Below are 24,920 nucleotides of genomic sequence, written 5' to 3'. Positions count from 1 at the left end.
CAGGTAGTCCAATTGAGAACAAGTTCTCATTTACAACTGCGACCAGGCTAAGATAAAGCAATGCGACAAAAACAACAACACAGAGTGACACATGAACAAACGTACAGTCAATAACACAAAAAAAAAGAAAAATTGAAAAATCTATGTACAGTGTGTGCAAATGTAGAAGAGTAGGAAGGTAGGCAATAAATAGGCCCCAGAGGCTAAAATAATTACAATATAGCAATAATACTGGAGTGATAGATGTGCAGATGATGTGCAAGTAGAGATACTGGGGTGCAAGAGGGTAAGTAATAATATGGGGATGAGGTAGTCGGGTGTGCTATTTACAGATTGGCTGTGTACAGATGCAGTGATCGGTAAGCTGCTCAGACAGCTGATGCTTAAATTTAGAGAGGGAAATATAAGACTCCAGCTTCAGAGCTTTTTGCAATTCGTTCCAGTCATTGGCAGCAGAGAACTAGAAGGAAAGGCAGCCAAAGGAGTGTTGGCTTTGGGGATTGACCAGTGCAATGTACCTGCTGGAGCGCGTGCTACGGGTGGGTGTTGCTATGGTGACCAGTGAGCTGAGATAAGGCGGGGCTTTACCTAGCAAAGACTTATAGATGACCTGGAGCCAGTGGGTTTGGCAATGGATATGTAGTGAGGGATCTTGCAACTTCTCGGTTCCTAGTACAACACTCTAACCACTAGGCTACCCTGCCGCCCAATTAAGCTCCATCATTCATTGAAGTTGATGGGTCGTTTATAACAAAACCTTTTGATATAACCAATCATTTCAATGACTATTTCATAGGTTCAGTGGACAAACTGAGCAGTGAAATCACAACATCGAACAGTGAACCATCATATTTGTGTATTTAAGATCTAATAATGAAAGACAAGGATTGCCCTTTTGAATTTGGTCAAGTTTGTCTGGAAGAGGTGGAAAAATGGTTGTTATCCATCAATGATGTTCCCATTCTCAAACTATTGAGAATGGTAGCAGACTGTATTGCCACCCCTATTTGCCATGTCTATAACCAAAGCCTAAAGGAGTGTGTGTGTGTCCACAGGCGTGGAAGGAAACTAAAGTAATTCCACTACCTAAAAATAGTAAAGCACTCATTGCTGACCCTAACAGCCTCCCAATCAGTTTGCTGTTGGTTCTTAGTAAACTGATGTAGAGAATGTTTGAACAAATACAATGCTATTTTTATAGGACAAGTTAACTACCGACTTTCAGCATGTATGTAGGGAAGGGTACTCAACTTGTACTGCACTGACTCAGATGACTTATGATTGGCTGAAATAAATGGATAATAAGGTTATAGTTGGAGCTGTATTGATTGTTGTATTGTTATAGTTGGAGCTGTACAAATACAATGCTATTTTTATAGGACAAGTTAACTACCGACTTTCAGCATGTATGTAGGGAAGGGTACTCAACTTGTACTGCACTGACTCAGATGACTTATGATTGGCTGAAATAAATGGATAATAAGGTTATAGTTGGAGCTGTATTGATAGATTTCAGTGCAGCCTTTGAAGTTATTGATCATAGTTTGTTATTGAAAAACTCACTTGTTTTGGCTTTATATCACCTGCCATAACATAGTTGGAGTGTTACTTATCCAATAGAACTCAGAGAGTATTCTTCAATTGAAGCTCCTCTAACAATAGATATGTGGGTGCGGTATCCCTCAAGGCAATTGCCTTGGGCCGTTACTCATCTCTAATATTACAAATTATTTACCACTTGTCTTACAAGAAGCTAAAATGACTATAATATGCTGATGAATGCACACTCTACACATCAGCACCTACAGCCAGTGAGCTCACTGAGAATCTTAGCAAGGAGTTGGGTAAGTAATGGGTAAATAACAGTAAACTGGTCTTAAAAACCTCTGAAATAAAAATTATTGTCTTTGGTTCAAAGCATTCTCTTAGACCTAAACCTACAACGAGTTCAAGAAGCTGAACTCATAGGAGTAACAGTGGATGGTCAGTTATCAAGTCATATTGACAAGTTGTTGTAAAGATTGGGACAGGTATTTGTGTTATAAAAATATGTTCTGTGTGCAGCAAAGAAACAGCAAAGAAAGCAAAACTGCAACTGGCTCAAAACAAAGGGCTTTGCCCTTACCTGCACACACAGAACTAACATCAACAACATGCATGATAGTCTTTCACAGTTGAGGGTTGAGGAGAAATTGACTACTTGTCTTTCAGTCCCTTTAAGAAAAATGTTTGTGTTGAAAACACTTGTACAATCTATTTGCATACACTTCAAACAGACATACATACCCCACCAGACACGCCTCTGTGGGTTTCGTCACGGTACCCAAACCAGAAACAGATTTAATGAGTCGCTTAGTTAAGTATAGAGCCATGTCATTGTTGAATGCTCTGCCACAAGATGTTTAAAAAAATAATAATTGTATCACTGTGCCCCTCCTCTTTTAAAGATCTAATTTAACTGTACTGTATATAAGAATATGAATATGTATATATGAATTGTGTGTAAATAGTATTTTTCTTGCCTCTTGGTATCTTTCCTATAACTCTTATTTAATTTAGATGATTAATTTCATTGTAATATCTTATGTTGTTCTTGTCTATTACTGTTCTGTACTTTGCCATGTATGTGTATGTTTTCTGTGGACCCCAGAAAGAGTACTGTAGCTGCTGCATGTGCAGTAGCTAATGGGGGTGGGTAGCTAATGGGGATCCTAATCAAATAAAACTCTCCTAACACGGCCTTCATGAACTCTTTATAAAGCGTATATAGATGATGCAGAAATTCTTCTTAAGCACATGTCATGGGTGGCAAAAGGGTCATGCCACATTTGCCAAAGAACAAGACATTGTTACGTCTTTCTGCAGACTAAAGTATACTGTATATGCCAGCCTTACGTGACAAGTTTAAGACATACAGCTTGGAACAAAACTACATACAGATAGATGTAGAATTGTTTGTTCGTGAGAATGTTCTTGGAAATGCAAACAGGTAGAGTATTTGAGGTTTAAAAAGGCTTCTAAAGTTAGTAATTTCCACTTTAAAATATCAGATTTGATTTCCCCTAAGGAAAACTGTATCAACCCTTAAAAATGTTTTCTATCAAGTAGAATCCACATAATAATTCACATTTCCTGTAGCTGCAGGATTATTTTCATGCTGTAGCAAACTCTACATCTGTATATGTTGCTGTTTACAAATGTCCAAACTACTGTACTCCCTCTACCACTAAGTATCTTTGTGGTTCAACCCTACGCTTGAGTCATCTTTGTTTTGAAAGGCTGGAATGTTTCTCCGCCATTTTTGTTTCATGTTTGGGTTGTGAGTTGTGATAAAATGGGGCCATATGTGTGCGTGCACATACAGAGGTGATCTCTCATTCTACTTCTCAAGGTGAGCTTTCCACCAGACCCTGTCACTGTGCTATTGCTCATGCCTTGGAATTCTATGCAATAATGTAATAACCTCAATTCTAACTCTTTTCACAGCTTTTCGACATTGCAGAGAATCTACTCAGGCATTATTTGGGTGCAGCTTTCACACGGGTGTTCCTGTTTTGCCATGACTGATCTGAGGGAGATGAGGTGAGCTTGAATTCCAGGCAGGACCCCTCTCTTGCAACACCAACATTGGTATGGAGATGAAGTGGTGCTTGTTGTCTTTGCCTCTGTGGGTCCAGCCTAGGCTGGGGTCCTCAATCAGTGAACGGCAGGGTAGTGGTTGGGTGGGCTCTGGGGCTGACACTGGGGGGTAAGACTTAAAAGTCAACAGACATGCAGTTGACAATTGATGCTGGAATTCAATTAAAGCTGCCAAAGCAAAGCCGTCATTTACAAACTACTACCAGATCAACACATCTTAGCCAGAAAACTGATAGTATCTACCTGTGAAGTCTGGTGGTAGTATTAGTATTAGTAGTAGTATTAGTAGTATTATTAGTAGTAGTAATAGTAGATGTAGCAGTAGGTTTTTACAGTACTGAAACATGTCAAGCAATTTTATTTGATTGAACTGAGCCCTACAGGTACTGTACATGTACATTTACGGTATTTAAGTGCTAGTGAATGGATAGTTTGTTGAGGTAGAGATAATTTATTACATGGATCCAGTACAGTCCTAACCCAGGGATTTTGTATTGTACATTCCATTATATAACCGTGTTTAAAAGTCAATCAAGCCAGCTAGACTTTGTTCCTATTTGTTCTTTCACATCTCACTGAAGTGGAACAGAACATAGAGTCACGGGGGCAAATTCCCTGCCAACACACACACACGGACGAACTTACGCACGTGCACACACATGAACGAACACACACGCGGATACATGCACAAATACACGCAGGCACGCACAAATACACGCAGGCACGCACAAACACACACACTCAAGCGCAAACACACACACGTGTGCATACACACAATCGAAACAATTGTGCATTTAATGATAAAAGCACCACACTTGGCAAAGAGTTAAATTTATAGACCCTGATAAGATTTAGATATGAAGCCAACCCTGATTTAGCCCCTGGGGGACGTGGTAGCCAATATCCAAAATGGACCTATACGGTAACACTATTTTACAATTCAGAAGGACTATTTTGATGTAAACACACCAAATTTGTCACAGAGGTAGATTCATGTAGCTTAAAAAGATTTTGATTTGGAGCCACCACAGATTTGGCTCCTGGGGAGCGTGGTAGGCTCCTGGGGGCCTTGGCAGTCATCTTATGAAATGGCCACTGAAAGTTTAGAAGGCATATTTTGAGATTAACACACCAAATGTGGCACTGAGGTAGATTTAGGTACCCTGAAAATATTTAGATATGAAGCCACTACAGATTTGCCCCCTGGGGGCCATGGTAGCCTTTTTACTAAAAGGTTGCAGACTTTACCACTATTTTACAAACCTTTAATCTACAAAAAGTAATTGCCTATACTTCATTATTTTTTGAAAGTCATATATTTCTTGCCTATATTCCTTGCCCTGTATCTACTGAAAGTCAAAGGTTTAACAGTAACACACAGTATATTACAGTATAATATTACAGAGTGAAACACAGCAGTCATGTAGGCCAAATTGTAGAAGAAAGTAAACATTTCTAGGATGAGTGTAGCGGACGGGAGTTAAAATGCTCTAGGGATGAGGTAGCACTGCCTGCAACTTAAAGGGTAGGTAGCATAAACGTAACCACATGCAACATAAGGATTTGCATTAGTATACATTTTCATACACATCAAAAGTCCCGATGCAAAGTTACACCTCACTTTTCTATTTTTAGATTTTTTTTTACATACAACTGATCAGAATTCTGAAGAATGTCGAAGTCATGTCAGAAAATATTTTTCCAGGGGGTGTGACTTATTAATATGGAGGACCCGGCAAGCCAACCTATTGCCTGTAATGTAAACGCCATATATAACTTCAAATTAAAACAAATAATTTGTACTCACGACTACTGGTTTTAATAAAATGTTCACTTTACAAGCAAATACTTTACGAATGTATTGTTACAAAATAACTTGCAAGGTTGCGAGCCAATTAGCCTGCTAACAATAGCCTTACTAGCCTGATAACGTTATCCCTACCAGCCTGCCAACATTACTTTCACACCGAATGAGGATTATTTAAGACACTCTGTGAAGAGGTAGGGTTTCAGATGTTTTCGGAAGATGGGCAGGGCAGCTGTCCTAGCCTCAGGGTGAAGCAGGTTCCACCATTGGGGTGTCAGGATAGAGATGAGCTTTAATTGGGTTGAGCAGGAGCTGGAGGGCCAAGAGACCATTTTACATTTGACATTTTAGTCATTTAGCAGACGCTCTTATCCAGATTGACGTACAGCAGTGAGTGCATACATTTTCATACTTTCTTCATACTGACCAGAGATGGCAGAACGGAGTACTCGGGTTGGGTTGAAGCGCTTCAGCATAGCCTGAAGGTAGGGAGGGGCAGTTTTTTTTTAAATGGCTGCCACGCCCCCCAGGGGTCAAATCTGGGGTGGCGCCATATATAAATATTTTCAGGGTCCATAAATCAAATTTACTGCTTATATCACAAAATGCCCAATTGTTTTTGCTTAGCTGCTCCATTATAAAAAAAAGTATGTTTCCACTTTTATTTTAACTAGGCAAGTCAGTAAAGAACAAATTCTTATTTTTAATGACAGCCTAGGAACTGCCTTGTTCAGGGGCAGAAGGTCAAATTTGTACCTTGTCAGTTAGGGGATTTGAACTTGCAACATTCTGGTTACTAGTCCAATGCTCTAACCACTAAGCTACGCAGCCTCCTAACTTTCTAGCTCTACAGTACGCAAAGATAAGGAAGGAACGTAAAATATGTACCTTGTAAGACAACCAACAATATCGCTACTGTGAGTAAAACTAAGTTAATGCTCATTGGTCGGGTTGACAATGTCCTCAAACATTCTTAAAAAAAAATGCAATGACAAGAGGTGGCATACTACTAATGTGACGAAACCACCCAACAGCAGGCATGACAAGTATAGCCTTCTAGTGTGACATGTAACTATGCAACATAACAGAAGAGCCCAGATGCTTGTCTAGACATCTCCTCCTAATAGTGTTTACTGCGTCTTAAAGAGACTTGGTATGAGACACACACATAGCTGTCTGTGGTTTAAGTGTTCTCCGGCGTAAGAGGGTCAGATGGAGAGACGTCCACGACATCCAATAAGACAGGAGAAAATGTTAAAGTACTCCAACTCTCCCCCCGAGCAAGGCCAAGATAATGACATGGTTGGAGGGAAATTGTAGGATAACGTCGGCCTGGAACGGTAAACACCGACCCGTAGAATCCCATTTTGGGCATTCCGGAATGGCCCTGGGATTCTTGGAAGCGCTCCGTGTTTGCATTCTTCCCCCAGAGAAGTGGAGTGTTGGTGCTAACAGTGCTTGCCTGTGATCACTGCCTTGTCCTGAGTGAGAATTATAGATGAGGTTGGAAGTGGAGGCTTGCCGATGTTGTGCGTCTCCGGGAATTTGGACTAGGACATAGCTGGGCCAGGAGTTTTCCTGACCATGGGACTTGACTGGGATTAAACTCCAGATTAACAAGTCTGAGGTTTTCCTCTAACTCGGGCCCACATTTTACTGTAACTAGGGCCCACATTTTACTGTAACTAGGGCCCACGTTTTATTCATGGTCAGATCAGGTGGTCAGCCAACACTCCTCCCCATTTAAGGGCCAAACTTCTGGCCCTAGACATTGATGCTCTATGAAGGTAGCTGCACAGAATTCCTAGATGAAATATAACATAGTATATTAGATTGTGGCAGCTAGTTGGAGCGAGCTTAGAGTTCCCACAGTATGAAAGATAGTATGATAAAACTTGACTGGCTGTTCAATAATAGAGTGAATCCAAGTGTTTTCAGTGGACTAGGACAACTGCATCTAATTCCTTTATAATGAATAAAGGTACTCCTTTCTATGGGATCTACGGTAACATGATAATAAAATGTGATTGACAGGAACTTAAGTTTTGTAACAGGCTGCATCAGGAGCACACTTGTTCTATTTTAACACAATGAACTGTGTACAACAGAAGTATTGAGTTCAAATTTCCACCCGAGTTCAACTTTAACTCGCCCGCTCCGTCCATCGTGGTTAATGAACAGTAGCACTGTTCATCTCCTCATCTTCAGAACTATTCGAATGTGTTTGTTCCACTGCACGTCGTACATCATTTCGATTTTGATTCATCCCAAAATAGATGTTTTTTTCCCCCCAATGTCTTAAAAATAGTCTCTGTCGGAAATAGAAAATGCCCCTCTTTTTGCGCACCAAACAATACACGGGGCCTCATGTGAGACCAGCTGACGTGTTGAGCTACGAGGTACCTCCATTGACATGCTTCATGGCTGAATCATGTTCACATGTAAGAGAGTCATGAGTCACTTTCAACTTATAGAGACTCCAACTCTCAGTGTGCCTGACTTAGAGGTTGCATCCTACATCAGTCCAAGTCAATGTTTCAACCATCAATGTTTCTTAGGGGCAAAACTACATTCACTTCATTTGATATCCGTCGTCCAATCAAATTCTAAGCATAATAATGATCAACGAATCCGCAAACACGTCTAAACTCCCCTCCAGGCCATGTATGTCGACGGAAAGTCCCTCAGCGGTTCCCAGCTCCAGTCATAAAGGGCTCTCTCTTTCCACCACGCTGCCGGTGGCCAACATGACTGCTCTTCCGCTATGTGCCGGGTCAGCAATGGCAGAGGCAGCAGCGGCAGCAGATAGCTATGTACTGTGGGCACACATGCCGAGCGTGGCTGAATGATTGGCATTCCTGTGATCCCCCCACCCCCCCTGGCTGGTGGAGGACCGTTTTAGGAACAGATGTCATCGTTGGACACAGAACTGCTGTGTCATTTGTCTCTCACTTGGATGAGTGACTGCAAAGGAAAAGCCTCATGTGCACAAAAAAAGCAGTATAAAGGTAAACTAGTCTCGCCAGCTTTCTAAACTTGTAGTAATCATGGTGCAATTACCGACCGGGCCCCCCATTGATATCGTTAGTCACCCTCACTCCGATATTATATTAATAACGCCAAACATCTCCACCCTATGGCAAATTGTGTAGAATTGCAGGACATTAGCCGTAAAACTGCAACAACCAAAAAATCCGCTCCATGGCAAAATGTGTAGAATTGCAGTAAACGTTTTTCTCTCCCCTGTCAAGAGGGGAGCCGCTAAAATGTTTTGCTCGTGAGTTCACTTAGGGACCCCAAAAGGCTAGGGCTGGCTCTGACTGCATGTATGGATATGGATGTGGGTACACAGAACCGTGAGCCACTTCAACCGCTCATGATGAGTTCAGATTCATCAAAGTTGCCCATCCCTGCTCCACAAGCAAACCCTGGTTGAAAAGTTCATGAGCATTCAAACAGCATTCTTTCTCACCAGAGTTGTCATGTCTGTCTTAATGATTTGTTTCCTCCCCTCTTTAGAACTAAGCAACACTTAAAAAAAATTTTTTTAAAGTGTCATCTTAAGAACTTAGGAACTTGTCAAGTTCTTTGGTGTTTTCCGAGCTACTTAAAAACAGTGAAGGCAGGCCACATGTATGTGTTTGTGAGTGAAAGCGATAGATAGAGAGAGGGGGAACAGAGAACATCATTACGGTGACGCTCAACTATTTGCGATCAGAGGCGTGTGACTAATATGTGTGAGAGCAGACGCCAACTATTTAGAGTGTTCTCAGACAAAGGGGAACAACCATCAAGTCCCCATGGCGATGTCATGACATTCTCTGTATTTTCAATATGGAGGAGAGGAATGGTGGCGTAAGAGCTTTAAGTACAAAGCAGGAAGAGTCAAATGCTCCTATAGAAAAGTGGGAAATGGCCTAGGACTGTTTCGTTTTCCTTTGCTGCAATTCATTCCCAACGGCACTGAGCCTCATCCTGCGTAAGCTAATGCGTTCAAGAGAAGAGCGTCTCAGATATCAAGGCACAGGGAAAAAATGTCACCAGTCCGGTTTGACACAGAAAGTCAGGCGATAAGGGGGAATGCTGGCTTACCGTGTGTTAAGAAACAGTACACGCAGCATAAAACAATACACAAGCACACATTAGTTCAATTCTTTCAAAAGGTTCCTGAATTCTTTTAACAGGTTCGATATTTGCTTTAAGCCTTCAAGTTGTTTCCAAGATGTAGGCCAGCCAAGAATCGTGTTGTATTTACACAATCCTGCAACAGCGGTGTGGCCTAGTGACTTCTGGGATTCCGGTCCTACGAGTCATTGTCTGATATGTGTCTGCCAGAAGATGGAAATTCTCTGACCTTCAACTGGAGTGGATGGAGCAAGCAGGAGATTGCTCGATAACTTGCTGTAGTAATAGCAGGAATATGTCTGCGTTTCCTCATGATAGTTCTTCTCAGAAGTTAATAAATTAGGAATTTGAACCAAATAAACAACACTAGCCAGTCCTATCTGAGACCATTTCCCAGAATCATTCAAATGCACATAAACAGTCAAAGTCAGTCGTTCTATATTGAAATATGAATACTTGGGAATATCCAATGTCATTGGCGTACCAGAACAAAATGCCATCACAACACATTCCATCATATCCCTATCTATTGCTCTCTGTTTGAATGTGAATGCCCAGAGAAGGAATCCATCCCACCCAAATCCAACCCCACCTTATCGTAATACTCTGTATTCCATTCAGTCCAATTATTTCCCACACTATCCTATCCCATTGTATCTCACCCCTTTGGAATTCTACTCTATCCGGTTCTGTCATGTCCAGTTTCAATCCCATTCCATTGTCCACTCCACTCTGAGCCTCTAGGCACAAACCCAGTCATCAGTGAGATGGCCTCTCTTCCTACTCTCTTTTAGAGGAAGTCATTCAGTGAAGTAATGCCAACCTGCTTGGCCTATCACAGTTCGGTGAAAGCTCCTTCCTTCCAAAATGTCTTGTGTCAAATCAAAATCCATTGCATTTTGTGTTTCTCTTTTTTTTTTTGAAAGTAATTTATCCTAGCATGCTGAACACGGACCAAAACACAGTCCCTCTTCAGGATGTATTCCGTCCTACAACTGGTAGTTTGAATAATGTACACTGAACAAAAATATAAACGCAACATGAAAAGTGCTGGTCCTATGTTTCATGAGCTTAAATAAAAGATCCCAGAAATGTTCCATATGCACAAAAATTATTATTTATTATTTCTCTCAAATGTTGAGCACAAAATTGTTTACATCCCTGTTAGTGAGCATTTCTCCTTTGATAAGATTTTCCATCCACCTGACAGGTGTGGCATATCAAGAAGCTGATTAAACAGCATGATCATCACACCTTGTGCTGGGGATAATAAAAGGCAACTCTAAAATGTGCAGTTTTGTCTCACAACACAATGCCACAGATGTCTCAACTTTTGAGGGAGCATACAATTGGCATGTTGACTGCAGGAATGTTCACCAGAGCTGTTGCCAGAGAATTGAATGTTCATTTCTTTACCATAAGCAGCCTCCAACATTGTTTTAGAGAATTTGTCAGGAAGTCCAACCAGCCTCGTAACCACGCCAGACCAGGACCGACCACATCCGGCTTCTTCACCTGCAGGAACGTCAGAGACCAGCCACTGGATAGCTGATAGAACAGTGGGTTGGGGCACAACCAAAGAATTTCTGCACAAACTGTCAGAAACCGTCTCAGGAAAGCTCATCTGCATGCTCGTCGTCCTCACCAGGGTCTTGACCTAACTGCAGTTCGGCGTCGGAGCTGACTTTAGTGGGAAAATGCTCGACTTCGATGGCCACTGGCACACTGGGAAAATGTGCTCCCGGTTTCAACTGTGCAGATGGCAGACAGCATGTATGGCGTCATGTGGGCGAGCGGTTTGCTGATGTCAACGTTGTGAACAGAGTGCCCCGTAGTGGCGGTAGGGTCATGGTATGGGCCGGCATAAGCTACAGACAACAAACACAGTTGTATTTTATCGATGGCAATTTGAATGCACAGAGATGAGATCCTGAGGCCTAATTGTTGTGCCATTTATCTGCTGCCATCACCTCATGTTTCAGCATGACAATCTACTCCCCTACCTTTTTTTAAGGTATCTGTGACCAACAGATGCATAACTGTATTCCCAGTCATGTTTAAATCCATAGATTAGGGCCTATTTAAATTGACTGATTTCCTTTTATGAACTGGAACTTTTGTTCAGTGTAATATTGTGTTCACTTTGACCAAAAAAACTAAATGGAATGATGTCATATTGTGACATAAAAACAACAACAACAAAGAAAAACGGTTTGGTTTTGGTGTAACAGCAAAGTATTGTGTCTTTGTCAAAAAAAACAACGTTCTTTCAATCCCAAAACCACAAAGAGGCAGGAGGCAAACAATCAGTTTATGGTTCTTTAATAATTGTATTTTCTCAGTATTAAAAGGGGGGTTACAGGATAAAAGCAACACAGAACACACAGGCCCAGGCACTCACACCACATACACGTTACAGTCCATAGTCGTTTGGCATAGAACGTTCGCCCCCTCGTCATTGGCATCATGGGTTTCCGATGAGGCAGTTGTGGCATCTGCAGTCTCCTCATAGCAGGCCACTTCTGGGGAGGGTGGAGAAAGCTTCATCAGTAAAGTCATCATACTGGAAACCATTGGTACGCACTCACACGTCATTTGGCTATTCATCCCCAGCAGGTCCCGATTAGGGTCACACTCATCTGGTTCCCCTTTCCCCCAGACGTGGTAGGGCAGTAGTGGTAGGGGTGTGGCTGAGCACGGCCTGTGACACCTGTCCTCTCCTATTGCTGGCTAGAATCTGACAAACTTCTTCTGTGGGGTTTGTCGGCGGTTGGCATCCAACGGTATGGTGCATTGCCGCCACCTACTGTACTGGAGTGTGGGCCAGAGACAGGCACAAACTAAATCCCACCTGCCAGCCATGTTTTTATTAAGAAATATTACATATTTGAGACTGTTTCTACTGATGTTCTACTCAGTATGCTCTATAAACTCAATTCCTGTATCCCCTTTTCCCTCATACTGGTTATCAGTCTCTCTCTTTCCCTCTGCCACTGCTCACACAGTACCAATACATGCTCCACTGTCTCGGTTTCCTGGCACAGTAATCACACCTTCCTGTTGGATGCTTTCCTATCACATTTAACGTCGTATTCAACCGGATGTGTCCCACCCTTAGCCTTTTAAAGATGGCCTCCTCTCTTCTGTCTCTTCCTGCCGCCCTCCCCTCCCTGACTTTACTCTATACTTGGAATAGACGCCTGCCCTTAGTGTCTCTGTCCCACTGCTCCTGCCAGCTCTGCACCACCACTTTCCATACCATTCTCTTAGGCATCTGACAAACTTTGACTGAGAGCTGCCTTTGTGCTCATTAACCCCAACACTCCTCAGTGGTGTGTGTGTGGGGTGGGGGGGGCTAGCTCAGGTCTCTAATTAACACACCCATTCTCCCATTGGGGGGATTCTGGGTGAAGCCAGTGAGGGAGGCACGCCCTGCTCAAATAAACAGCCATCTGTGCCGCTTGGTCATGTTGTCAACAAGGCAGCATGGTGCATTGTTCGGAAACATACGTCTCTTTTCCATCAAATAGATGTTTGAATTTTCAAACTAGTTTTAATTAGGAAGGCAGATTGAGTTTTAAAAAAATAATTAAAAAAATAAAATAAGGCATTCACTTTTGAATGTGAAAACACAGAATTCTACTCATTACTCCATGTGCTTAACCTAAATCACATTTGTTTTGAGCCAACCTAGCCGTCGGCCAGATCGGGGCACACGGCTCATACCCGGGAGGCAGTCCAGTTCCAACTATGCCTACCCGGGCGCTCGGGTTAATCAAATGCCCTCATTCACACACCAAGACAAACACTCAAAAGGGGTTAACCAATTCTAAGGAAGTCACTCAAATAAGTAAATAAGAAGTAAACCAAAACACAGCACCTGATAGGAATAAATAAATATTGAAGCACTTCTAAGTAAATGAATTGAAAATAAATCAAACATGAGGGAATAAGGAAAAAGGACTAAATAGAACCATGTGACATCTTTCTTGCAGTGCTGTTCTCACATATCGTATAAAGTATAACCTATAACCCTTTGGTCTACTGAAGCCCGCCTGAGTCTGCAGACAGCAGGAATTTTTATGGCCAGCGATTTTGAATGTCCACTAACACCAGGAATGGCTCCTTTCAATGTCCATGATTTCAAAGGGCCACTCCACTCAGCATTCCTTTGGAAGTTCACAGGAAGTCTGCCACAATGGGGGCAAATGGCTAGAGGCTGCGAGTTAACCAGCGGAGATGAAGGGGGTGAGGGTCAGTGGGGGGGGAGTAGTGGGGAGGTGTTAAATGAAAAGCCACGCTTTTAAAGGGTGCTTCCACTATCCACCACTGTCAACATTTGAGGGGAAACTCAAACACGCTTTTAATACCTTGCAAATGGCCACCTAGACATTCAGACAACTTGGCTGCGTAAAAAAAAAGTATGTTTAAGAATACTTACCACCAGTGGAGGCTGCTGAGGGGAGGACGGCTCATAATAATGGCTGGAACGGACCAAATGGAATGGCATCAAACCATGTTTAATGTATGTGATACCATTCCATTACCACGAGCCTGTCCTCCCCAATTAAGGTGAAACCAACCTCCTGTGCTTACCACCACCCAAAACATGTGTGGAATGTGTGCTGTAAACTTCCAGAGAAAAAACATCAAGATGGTGGTTTGTTGTGCCTTTTTTGCCTTCATTATGTGTTTTGAAAGGTTTAGAAGCTTTGTGGCCTCACAGAATGCCACTAAAATTGTGTTCTTAGTTCCTTGGGCTATGGAGGCAAATTATGTTAATTCATGAAGCATGCTAACCTCATGTCTCATTCCACAGCCCTTATGCTCCTACATATTTGAGATTTGAACCCATAGTTCAATCAGGTGCTTCTGTTTGACATTCTCTACCACTCTGCATCATGTAGTGCTTGTGGGGCTCAACGACTTTCTATGTCTTTGGTCACAGGGAAAAGCCACAGATTCCAATGGACAGCTGCCGATCTATATACTCTGTCCCGTCCTGTTGAGAAGCTCATCTCCCATACAAGTCAATGGCTACTTTCATCACTAGATAATTATAGTTTATAGTTTAGTAGTCCTGAATCTATAGGCATTTTTTCTTTAGCTAAATCCTAGAGCCATATTGACTGAAAACACTGGATAGTGGCAAAAAAAAAAAAAAATCTATGCGCAATCATTGTCTCTCCCCCCCAGAGCAAACAGAGACAGGACAAGGTCACATGCACAGTTGCCCTTGAATGAAATGTCAAAACAGATCTATAGAGTTAGTCTATAGGCTATTCCTATCCGCTCAATCAGTATCTGCAAAATGCCAATAGCAGACAGACACTCAGAGAGGGAAGGAAAATGTCAACGTGGACTATCTACATTCAGGTTATTATCATCTTTATAACATGTTATTGACATGCTGTTAGGCCTATGTAACTTCTGCCTGCTGGTTTCCCTGTGATTAATTCCCATTTGTAGTTTATTACCTGGAACACTATCGCTGTCCTCATGGTTGTGAGGAGAATTACAGCTATTCGGTTTGGCCTCCTCTCTCATATTGGAACCGTGTGGGTTACGCTTTTGATCCCCGAGGGAACTCGCGCTCTCACATTCCTGGCATTCCCGACCTCAGTCCCTCCGTCCCCAGTTACTTATTATCGCTCAGCTCTCGACAACCGGTTCAGTGTTGAGCAAGTTCTGACCAGAGTAAACCACAAACTCGCGGTGGAAGGATGATAACTGTTTAAGCGAAACATTGTGCATTACTTTTGACCTTATTTTAAAGTTTGAACGTTTTAAAAAAAAAAAAACGTTTTTGCTGGGATGACAGCGTGAACTGGTAAGATTTGTTTGTTTTCGGCTACTTTGTAACATTCGAGGCTTGAATTGTAAACAGTCGATTATCGCGCGTTAACACAAAACATATTGTATTGTGGTTTCTAATTTATTATGCAACTTAATTGTTCCATCGTTGGTTCTGAAAACTGTTTGTAGAATTATGCGCTTGACTCCTGGGTGAGAATGGAATTTCGACGCACATTTTAACAGCAGTAGTACCACGGAGCAACCACGTTTCCCTTCTGTCGCTATGTGGCTTGTATGAATGTTACTTTTCACGACCAACAAACATTTGATCCATAATGTTGACAATTTAACTCGTGTAAAATGGAACATGTTTAAGTAAAAATCACATCTGATAGTGAAATAGTGATGGCATACTTATACAATTAAGAGGGAAAATGTATTTCCATTAGGAAATTCATGGAATGCCATCACTCAAAAGTAGAGCATACTTGATTTTTGCTTCACTCTACCTGGACGACAAAGGCCTTGAGTAATGTATGGGATATTCAACAAATCATGAATATTATTTTTTTTGCAGTCTTTACAGTATTCTACAGTAGTGTTTTGGAGGAGCCCAAATCATTTGCATGATCTTGTAAATGTTGTACATTAGCAATGATCAACTATACTGTTTTAGGTGTAGGACTACTTGTAAGTATGCTTATTGATTCATTTTTTTTAATCCTGTTCCAGGTTCACAGCCATCTATAAAAATTCTGTCTAAACTTGATCACTAGCTTCAAACAACAGAACCATCATGTCATCCACAGAAGAGCCGTCTGGCACGGTCCTGCACCGCCTCATCCAGGAACAACTACGCTACGGCAACCCCACAGACGCACGTACCCTCCTGGCCATCCAGCAGCAGGCCCTGCGCGGAGGCAACGGAGGGTCCCCTGGTGGAGGGCCTGGGAGTGGAGCAGGAGAGGGCCCCGGTGGAAGTCCTCGCTCCTCTCTGGAGAGCCTCAACCAGGAAGACTCCTCATTCCTCCAACTGTCAGCCCGCCAGGAGCCCCAGGGCCAGGAACACCAGGGAGACTACCAGCACTCGGAGAGTAGCTACCAGCTTTACCAGCTCCACGGCGAGGAGCTGCCCACCTACGAGCAGGCCAAAGCCCACTCTCAGTACCTGGCTCAGCATTGGGCACCCGCCACAGGCGCCCACAAGCAGCTGCGCGAACGGAACTACCGTGCGGCGGATGAGGAGCTGATTGAGTTGAAGCGAGGGCATATGCGATCGCTGAGTGAGCATCTCCTGCAGCTGTCTCTGGAGAGGAATTGTGCCATGGCGAAGTCTGAGGCGGTCAAGAGCTCCTCACATAGCTACCCGGAGCTGGGTTACTGCGCCCCCCCACAAGGCCTCCAGGACAAATGTAGCCCACACCCAGAGTACTCATCTGTTCCCATCATGTCCCAAGGATATATGCCAATCCACGCCCAAGAGCCCCAGTGTGTGTACAGGGACATTCCCCAGCCAATCCAGACCGAGCAGCACAGGTACTAAAGGCATTACAGCAAAGCACAACTGTGTGTGTGGGTGTTGGCCATACAGTGAGATCATGTAAAGGTGTTCCCACTGTTGGTGTGTTCCCAATGTCTTTGCCATGAATCAACAGCGATCACACATTAAATAGCGTGCTAATTTCTGTGGCCATAGACGCTCGCATAATGGATTCCAAGCCTTGTCATTGTGCGTCCTGCCTTCCTTACCTCCCTAGCATGCATTGTGAATCATTACATGCGTAGGTTGGAATTCCGATCGCCTTTCTGAAACACTATTATGTCAACCCGCCTAGGGTGGAGTTGAGGTGTTCATTATAATATAAGATAGTTGTGATATCTGTGGATGCCAATTTTGGAATTGTCGCAATGTCGTTTTTCATCACAAAAGGGGCGGCTTCTTGTAATACGCGCCGGCATTCAACATACTTTTTTACTACCTGAAAATGATACACGGCGCAGAACTCACAAGCAGTGGGGGCAGTGTTGACTCTTGGTTCTTGTATCTATATCAATGCCTAATTGGCTATAGGCAATTCATCAAAGTAGCCAATTATGCATTGAAAACCAAATATAATTTCAGCGACTGTTCAAACAGTAAATCAAATGACAAGAATCCACCCAAAAACTAGTAATTACAGGCTATTGTAAAGGGTAGAACCTGCGGTAGCCAACTGGCTAGCCATGTGCTTTTTTTCTCTGTGACCAAAACATGACATTCTATTTTTAGCCGATATGGGAATGAATACAAAAGCAGCATATCAAACTGTTTTATAAGAATACTTGCCGGGGCATATTTATTTACATAGAGATGTGGGAAGCTGAAAAGGCTAGCTTTTTTAGCCAGGCTAATGCCAGTTAGCCAGGCTGCCAGCTATCTACCACTAGCCAGGGGATGGCGACTCTTCCTTGCTTTCACAAAATGAAAAGACAAAAACAAAAAACTGAATCGCCCCCTTGTGAATGGGAGTGGGACTGGCAAGAATATGTTACCAAAAGGTGTCAGCGACTCAAAAAAATCTCACTCCACCCACATGCACGGACATACGTAGATCAGCGGCGGGAAGCTTGTGGTAAACTTTAACGAGCAAAGGTTGCTCACGTAACCACAGCTCTATGAGCTAAGGTACTATTGCTAGCTAGTCACACTGATGGGGAGACGGTAGTGGCCAGTCACACTCAATTCAACAACACACGTCCTTCTTCGCAGGTATGTGGCCCCAGTTCAGCAGCAAACGGAGACCTGCTACAGCATGTTCACCAGTCGGCCCCCTGGTGTCGTGGAGGAGCCCAAGCAGGTGGAACTGCTGATGCTGGAGAACGAGAGGCTGAGGCAGGAGCTGGAGAGCCACCGAGAGAAGGCCTGCCGCATCCAGAAGGTGAGAATCACACATTTTTCATTGAAGAGAATTATATTGTATCTATATGTTGGGAATATTCTCCTTTCAGTCCCTCTCTAAAATGGCGACATGCCATTGGATACGTTTGTACTGCTATATGCATGAAGGACCGATATTATATTGGAGAAACAAATCATGTTCAACTTTGGGCAAATCTCCCATTGAAATCGATTGCATGATGGAATGCACAACTTTGAGTTACACACAGCACGTGGAACTTCTGAAGTAGGCATGCCCACGCTGAATAGCAAAGGACTGTAGTCTGCAACATGTGTCGCTTAATGAAGGGAATGGAGGGAAACCCAAAATAGCAGATAGCTTGTGTAGAGCCACCTCAGGCACACTGCCCCATCTGTACAACTGCTGCTACCATTGGCTGCAAATAGAGAACATATAGGAGGCCAGAGTCTGCTACTGTGTCCACACTCCCTGCATTGTGCTGCAGCCAGGGGGTTGTGAGCATGTGCCCTTTAGCCATAGATTTTTTGTTGTTGGACCTATCCAGGGCATGTCAGACAGCAGTCGATAGGGTCGTAAAGCCCTGGCACAGATGACATGCTCAAGAGTGCCCAGAGAGAGAGAGAGATATTCTGTTCGCCACGGCAGGTGGCAGGGCTACTTTTGTGTTGAAACTGACCCCCCCCCGTTTCGATACTGTGATTTTATTGCGATTCAATGTTCCCAAACGTATTGCTAACTATGCGTCTGCTGCAAAGAGACTAAAGAACATGAGAAAATACGTTTTGATGAGTCAGGGAAATAAAAGTGCTGGAAACAAATTGGCTCCCTATTTAAAAAGATCAAGATCAAGCTATAAAGGGAAAATACTGGAGTTTTGGTGCAGGTACAGCCAACTAGCGCAAAAATAATATTGCGATATGTAACTGTCCCCCCCGTCCCCCCATCACTACTTGAGTATGTTATTGCCTCTAATAAATCAAGATCGTGGCAACATCATTAGCTGACAGACTTCACATATTTATCTTGGTAGATGCAATAAAATAGGTTATATCCATCTTCCTATATCTTATGGTAAATGCATACTGTAGCAAGACTTTGCTGCTCTCCTGTGGAGTTACGTCACCCCACTTCTTGTGCTCCCTCAGCCTTAAAGAATGATAATTACTGGGTTGGAAAATTTCCCCTGACCGTCGGGCCGCAGCCCTGAGTAAACATGCCTTAGTGGCTGCTGTAATGGTGGGCGTTTCTACTGCTTTACTTCTCTGCCTGTTTCTGTTTCCACAGCACAGGCGTGCACACCTTCCCCGCAATGACAACCCGCCCATACCTCTCTCTCTCTCTCTCTCTCTCTCTCTCTCTCTCTGTATGTCTTTGCGTGTGATTGTGAACCACCCACACCTAGAACCATGGCTGTTAGCTCCCAGGAATGCAGATATAAACCACTCACACACGGGGAGTGGTTTTAGCTCAAATTCCTCTGGATTATAGGCATGTAGTGTATGTACCGTATAAACACAGTATGAGGCTATGTGCCCACATGTATGGAATGTGCTCCCAGGTATATTTATGTATATATGCCCATATGTATGTTTATATACGTGCCCACATGTTTATGTGCTGTACTGCACATACAGATGTACTAGGTCTGAACCAACACCCCCCCCCCCATCTCCCGTACGCATAAAGATATTAAACAAACAAACAAGATGGCTGACCAAGAATGTTTTTCTTTCCCCTCCTTGCTTCTCTCTGTCCATTCAGTTGGAGCAGGAGATCCAGAGGATCTCAGAGGCCTATGAGGCTCTGATGCAGGGCAGCAGTAAGAGGGAGAGCCTGGAGCAGACCCTGAGGAGCAGACTGGTGGCTGAGATCAGGAGGCTGCAGGACTTCAACATGGACCTTAGAGGTAAGGACTACAAATACCAGAACATCTCAGGTTGGTTAGCACTTTAGTCCAGAGCCATTTTTTAAAGATTATAATGGTTTATAAAGAGTGGAACTGGTTGCAGAGAAACTTTTTCCCAAATCAGTTTTAGTGTATAATGCTTAACTTTCAATATTTGTGTTACAGAAAGCCTGGAAAATGCCAGAACACAGGCCACCAAAGAAGTGGAAGCTGCTGACCACAACCAACACATCATGACCAAACTGCTCGAGCAAAGTAAGTGTCACCCATCCCATCTCCTTTCCTACCACTCCAAGTCTTAGACCCACTTCAGCCATGTTGCGCATTCCTCACAGGATTGGAGCATAGCACAGGGCCACTCTGTAGCTAAGCTACATCCTGTATGGAAGAATTTCCATTGCATAACCTCCGCTTATTTGGTGAGAACGCCTCAGTAAACGCAACCCAGCTACGAGGAAGGAAGGGGAGCTATAAATGAGAACTGTTGAACTAACATCAGGTTCCTGGGGTTGTTGGTTTTGATTTACGTTGTCTATTTAGGCAGTGGGCCTTTCCCAGGGCCAGATGAGAGAGGGTTGGAGGTGTATGGCCTTGATTGGAGGAATGTTCCTTGTTAAGTGGGTCAAAGGGATAGCAGCTTCCCCTCCTCTTTCTAACCCTCGACATTCCACAAATGCTTGAGCAAATGAAGACCGTCGGCCGTGATGGCTGAATTCTGGGACGTATTATCTGGGTTAGAGCGATGGTAGTGTGATGGCTTAAGACTTTGACCAAGCTCTCATTTTCACCTTCGAAATATCTTCATGTGGCCTTAGACTGGTTCATGCCCTGTGTCCGTCCCAGTACCCAGGACTCGGTTGTATCCTGATGTATCCTGTCAATTTATCCTGTGTGTGAATGTTGTACCGTTTGTAGCTTTGTGGCTTTACCGTGTCTGACTTTTCTTTCCCCCCTTCTCTTCTCCTCTTTCTTTCCCCCCATCAGGCGAGGAGCAGCAGTTTGAGCGTGAGCGTGCCGAGCGCGAACTCCAGAGGCTCCGCAACTTCGCAGAGGAGCAGGGCCTGAGGGCGGAGCAGCTCGAGGAGGCCCTAGAGGCCCAGCGGTGCAGGGGCCGGCAGCTGGAAGAGGAACTGCGGCGGAAGCGGGCCTACGTGGAGAAGGTGGAGCGGCTGCAGAGCGCCCTGGCTCAGCTGCAGGCCACCTGCGAGAAGCGCGAGGGCCTGGAGATGAGGTTGAGGACACGCCTGGAGCAAGAGCTGAAGAGCCTGAGGGCGCAGCAGAGGCAGTCTCACCCGCCGGGCGTGACGGTGGGCACGCTGCACGAGCGTCTGAGGGAAAGAGAGGAGCGTATCCTAGCCCTGGAGGCGGACATGATGCGCTGGGAGCAGAAGTACTTGGAGGAGAGCACCATGAGGCAGTTCGCCATGGACGTGGCCGCCACCGCCGCCGCTCAGAGGTGAGGGTCAGAGGTTTAATGTTAGGGGATCGATGGTTTAAGGGTTGTGTTCTGTATGCACATACGAGAGAGAACATTTTCAAAACGTCTGGGCTAAATACGTTTATTGTACTTCCCATTTTTTTACCTGCATCCAGTTCCTAACGGAATCTATTTTCTCCCTTCCAGAGACACAACCATCATCAACCATTCCCCCTGTCACTCTTCAAACAACAGCTTCAACGAGGACCTGCCTGTATCTGACTACCGAAACCAGGAGATGGAAAACCGGTATGAAGATGGAACTTTTTTTCCGAGAAATGATCCGCCATTTGTAGCATTGTTGCCGTCATGACACTTTGTATGCATTTAATACTTCTGATCTACTTCGTTGTATCAGATAGCAATGCTCAGAGAGCCACCATTTGTCTACTCTGACGCCATTTCTCTCCTGCACGTAGGATCCGTGCTCTCTACGCCCATATCCTGGAGAAAGATGCTGTCATTAAGGTACTCCACCAGCGTTTGCACCAGGACCAGGTCGAGAAGAGTGGGTTTTGTCTGCGCACCGCCATGTCCACTTCTTCAATTAGCACGGCCAAGTGCGCCAGCGTAAGCAAAGGTAAGGACGAGTCACGATATTGTCAGAGACTAAAAAAACTTTTTAACACCTTTTTAACTATTACTTCAGGGGTCTCTCAGGGCTCTGTTCAGGAGGCATTGTTGTTCGCTTCATACATGCAGTCTAATGGGAATATGAACCAGGGAGTTATTGTCAAAGATCATTTTGATGGACATTGAAGTGGATTGAGGGTAGAATTAGAGCACATGTTTATAATTTAAATGTGTGCCAGACAGTGGTTGATATTTCACATGCTCTGTGTTGTAGGTAAGAGTCTGTCAGACGACCAGACTCCTGTCTCTCCTCTCCGGTGCTCCTCCCCAGCTCACCCCAGCCAGAGCTGTGGATCAGAGGATGGAGCTAAGGTCAAGGAGACAACCACTGGTTCTAAACTCAGCATTGGTGAGTAGTCTGTCACACACACATACACACACACACGCACACACAGTTACCCAAACACCCAAACCATTCTTTGTAATTGCATCACACTCTGTGTCAGAGCAGTCATTGATTTACCAACCATACCCCCGTAGAACCAGCCAATCGGCGATGGCCTTGTAGGTCGGAGGTCATCTGTGGGCTGCCGGAATGTGCTATGTTGTCACACTTAGCCCTGATTATTGACTGCACTGATTTAACCGAATGGCTCATCCCAATGTAGAACAATCAGCATGTTTCTTTGGTTAAAGATGATGTACTGTAATAGTGGCATATTTTTCCACCATTTCCACTCTTCCCACACATTCCTCTAATCATTTGACCTCTCACTGTTTTCCAGACAACGCTGCTCAACAACTGAAGTCCTCCTCCTTGAACACATTGAGAGGCCTGGATGACTTGGAGGCAGAGGCAGTGGAAATCTTCATTTGAGGAAGTCAGACTTTTGATCTTCGACAAGCGATTCACTCGAGGGGGTGTGAGCTCTCGGGAAGCTGCGCAGAGTACCGACTACGTCAACGGTCAGAGTTCTGAAGAAAAATGTACAAAAGACAAGAATGTTGCAGAATGAGAGAGGAACGTATGGAAAAAGGACTTGTGCTTTCACATTTAGAGGGGAACTGTGCTATTCCTCTATCTCTTTCTCTCTTAGCCAGGCGACTGCAGGCTAGCCATCTGGGTCTATGAGACAAAATGTGAAACATTCTAGGTACTTGGACAGTATTGCTGTTTTGTAACGGGCAACATACTACTGTCCTGTCAGTGTATGCCAACGTATTTATATTTGCTGCTTTTCACATATTCACAACACCTTTCTCATGTTCTGTCGTGTACAATGATCCATGGAGTTCGGGAACTTCATGTTCTCTTTTTAATGAATTAGATCTGTTTTTTCTCATTTCCAAATATTAACTGAAAGCCTCACGCTTTTCCAGATAAATTCTACAGACAAGGTTATCTTTTTATGGACTTTTAACCCCCGTTCCCTCCCTGTGCAGAAATGTCGAGTGAATCTGGCCACATTCCTGTGCCATGGAATTCTTCAGAGTTGAGCAAAACTCCCTCATCTCCATAATTTAATAAAATGCCAAAAACTCTTAACGTTCATATTTTCACCAGCCATATTCCCTAAGCCTCAGTAGCCGGTTCTACAGGTTTAGAAATATACGTTGTGATGGTCTGTTTTTTTTTTCTTCTTTAGATTTCTAAATATGATATTTTGTTTTTCACCAAGTTCTTTTATTGTTATTTTCCAAATGTTTCTTTGTGTGTATTTTCTGATGTGGTGAATCTGCTGGTCAGATTCATCATAGGGATTTAAGCTGTAAACCACACCATTTGGTTTTTGTTTACCGTGAGCCTTTTTCTGAACTAACGGGTTAATATATTTTATACAGATGTTTGTATAATTATTTTGGATATGTAGTGTTATGAACAGGATGCCAAAGAGGTTTGTGTGTTGTAAGTTATGTGCTGACAATCATGGTTCTGTCCAGCTGTCCAACAACAGACAAAGCGTTGACCTCCAGCAAATACATTTCTGTGAACTCCTAACAATATGAAGGTTGTGAATTTGAATTCAAACAACATTTCATAAAGCAATAAAATATTCTAATATATAACTCCTGTTACTTTGTTGCCATTTTCTTCTTGGAAAAAAACATGATCTTTCTGAGAAGAATTTTGATGTCGACGCAAAACTTTTTGGCAAGTTTTTAACTATTTATTTTTTTCTCTTTCCCTCAATCTACCTCTCATCTTCTCTTCACACGTTCATTCCTTCTTTCCAGAGGAAGAGAGGGATTGAGGGCTCTCGTTGGTGCTCAATTTTCCCAAATGGCTAGCTCTGTTGTTATCCCTTTGCACCTTTTAAGAGCACAGTTGACATGGTTAGCATTCTTAAACGGACATGGAACAATATAAATAACAAACAAAAAATTGCAACTGATCCTGGTTGAAGTTGCCACGCACAATGAAATTCAGACAACACCTATAGTAACTTTGAATGCTTTACCACCCCTGTGTGTATATTTACAGTATGTACCGTATAGTTTTGAGTTAGGTTTGCTATATATACAGGTATATGGATATATATATTTGGCATGTGCATCTTTCCCTCTCAAGGCAATTCGATACACTGAACAAAAATATAAAAGCAACATGTAAATTGTTGGTCCCATGTTTCATGAGCTGAAATAAAAGATCCCAGAAATTGTCCATGTACACAAAAAGCTTTTTTCTCTCACATGTTG

The 24,920-nt window shown here is 43.4% G+C and overlaps 1 protein-coding gene across 3 annotated transcripts; it reads left to right on the top strand.

Moving 5' to 3' along the window:
- The first annotated feature begins 3,290 nt into the window (after positions 1–3,290).
- Positions 3,291–24,290, top strand: LOC112260182 (angiomotin-like 2a). 3 transcript variants are annotated; one of them, XM_024435088.2, is made up of 11 exons: positions 3,291–3,391; positions 3,487–3,582; positions 16,100–16,903; positions 18,117–18,285; positions 20,029–20,173; positions 20,339–20,428; positions 21,158–21,629; positions 21,798–21,899; positions 22,070–22,230; positions 22,498–22,632; positions 23,009–24,290. In XM_024435088.2, exons 3-11 carry the CDS (start codon positions 16,164–16,166, stop codon positions 23,098–23,100), a joined length of 2,106 nt encoding a protein of 701 aa, XP_024290856.1. In that variant the 5' UTR covers positions 3,291–3,391; positions 3,487–3,582; positions 16,100–16,163; the 3' UTR covers positions 23,101–24,290. The 3 variants fall into 3 exon arrangements, with proteins under 3 accessions (XP_024290856.1, XP_024290857.1, XP_024290855.1); XM_024435089.2 differs by lacking the exons at positions 3,291–3,391; positions 3,487–3,582 and adding an exon at positions 14,865–14,947; XM_024435087.2 differs by lacking the exons at positions 3,291–3,391; positions 3,487–3,582 and adding an exon at positions 15,249–15,401.
- Positions 24,291–24,920: the final 630 nt, after the last annotated feature.

This window comes from Oncorhynchus tshawytscha, linkage group LG10 (assembly GCF_018296145.1).
Source record: "Oncorhynchus tshawytscha isolate Ot180627B linkage group LG10, Otsh_v2.0, whole genome shotgun sequence".
Classification (NCBI taxonomy): Eukaryota; Metazoa; Chordata; class Actinopteri; order Salmoniformes; family Salmonidae; genus Oncorhynchus; species Oncorhynchus tshawytscha.
This window is presented reverse-complemented; position numbering and strand designations above follow the sequence as displayed.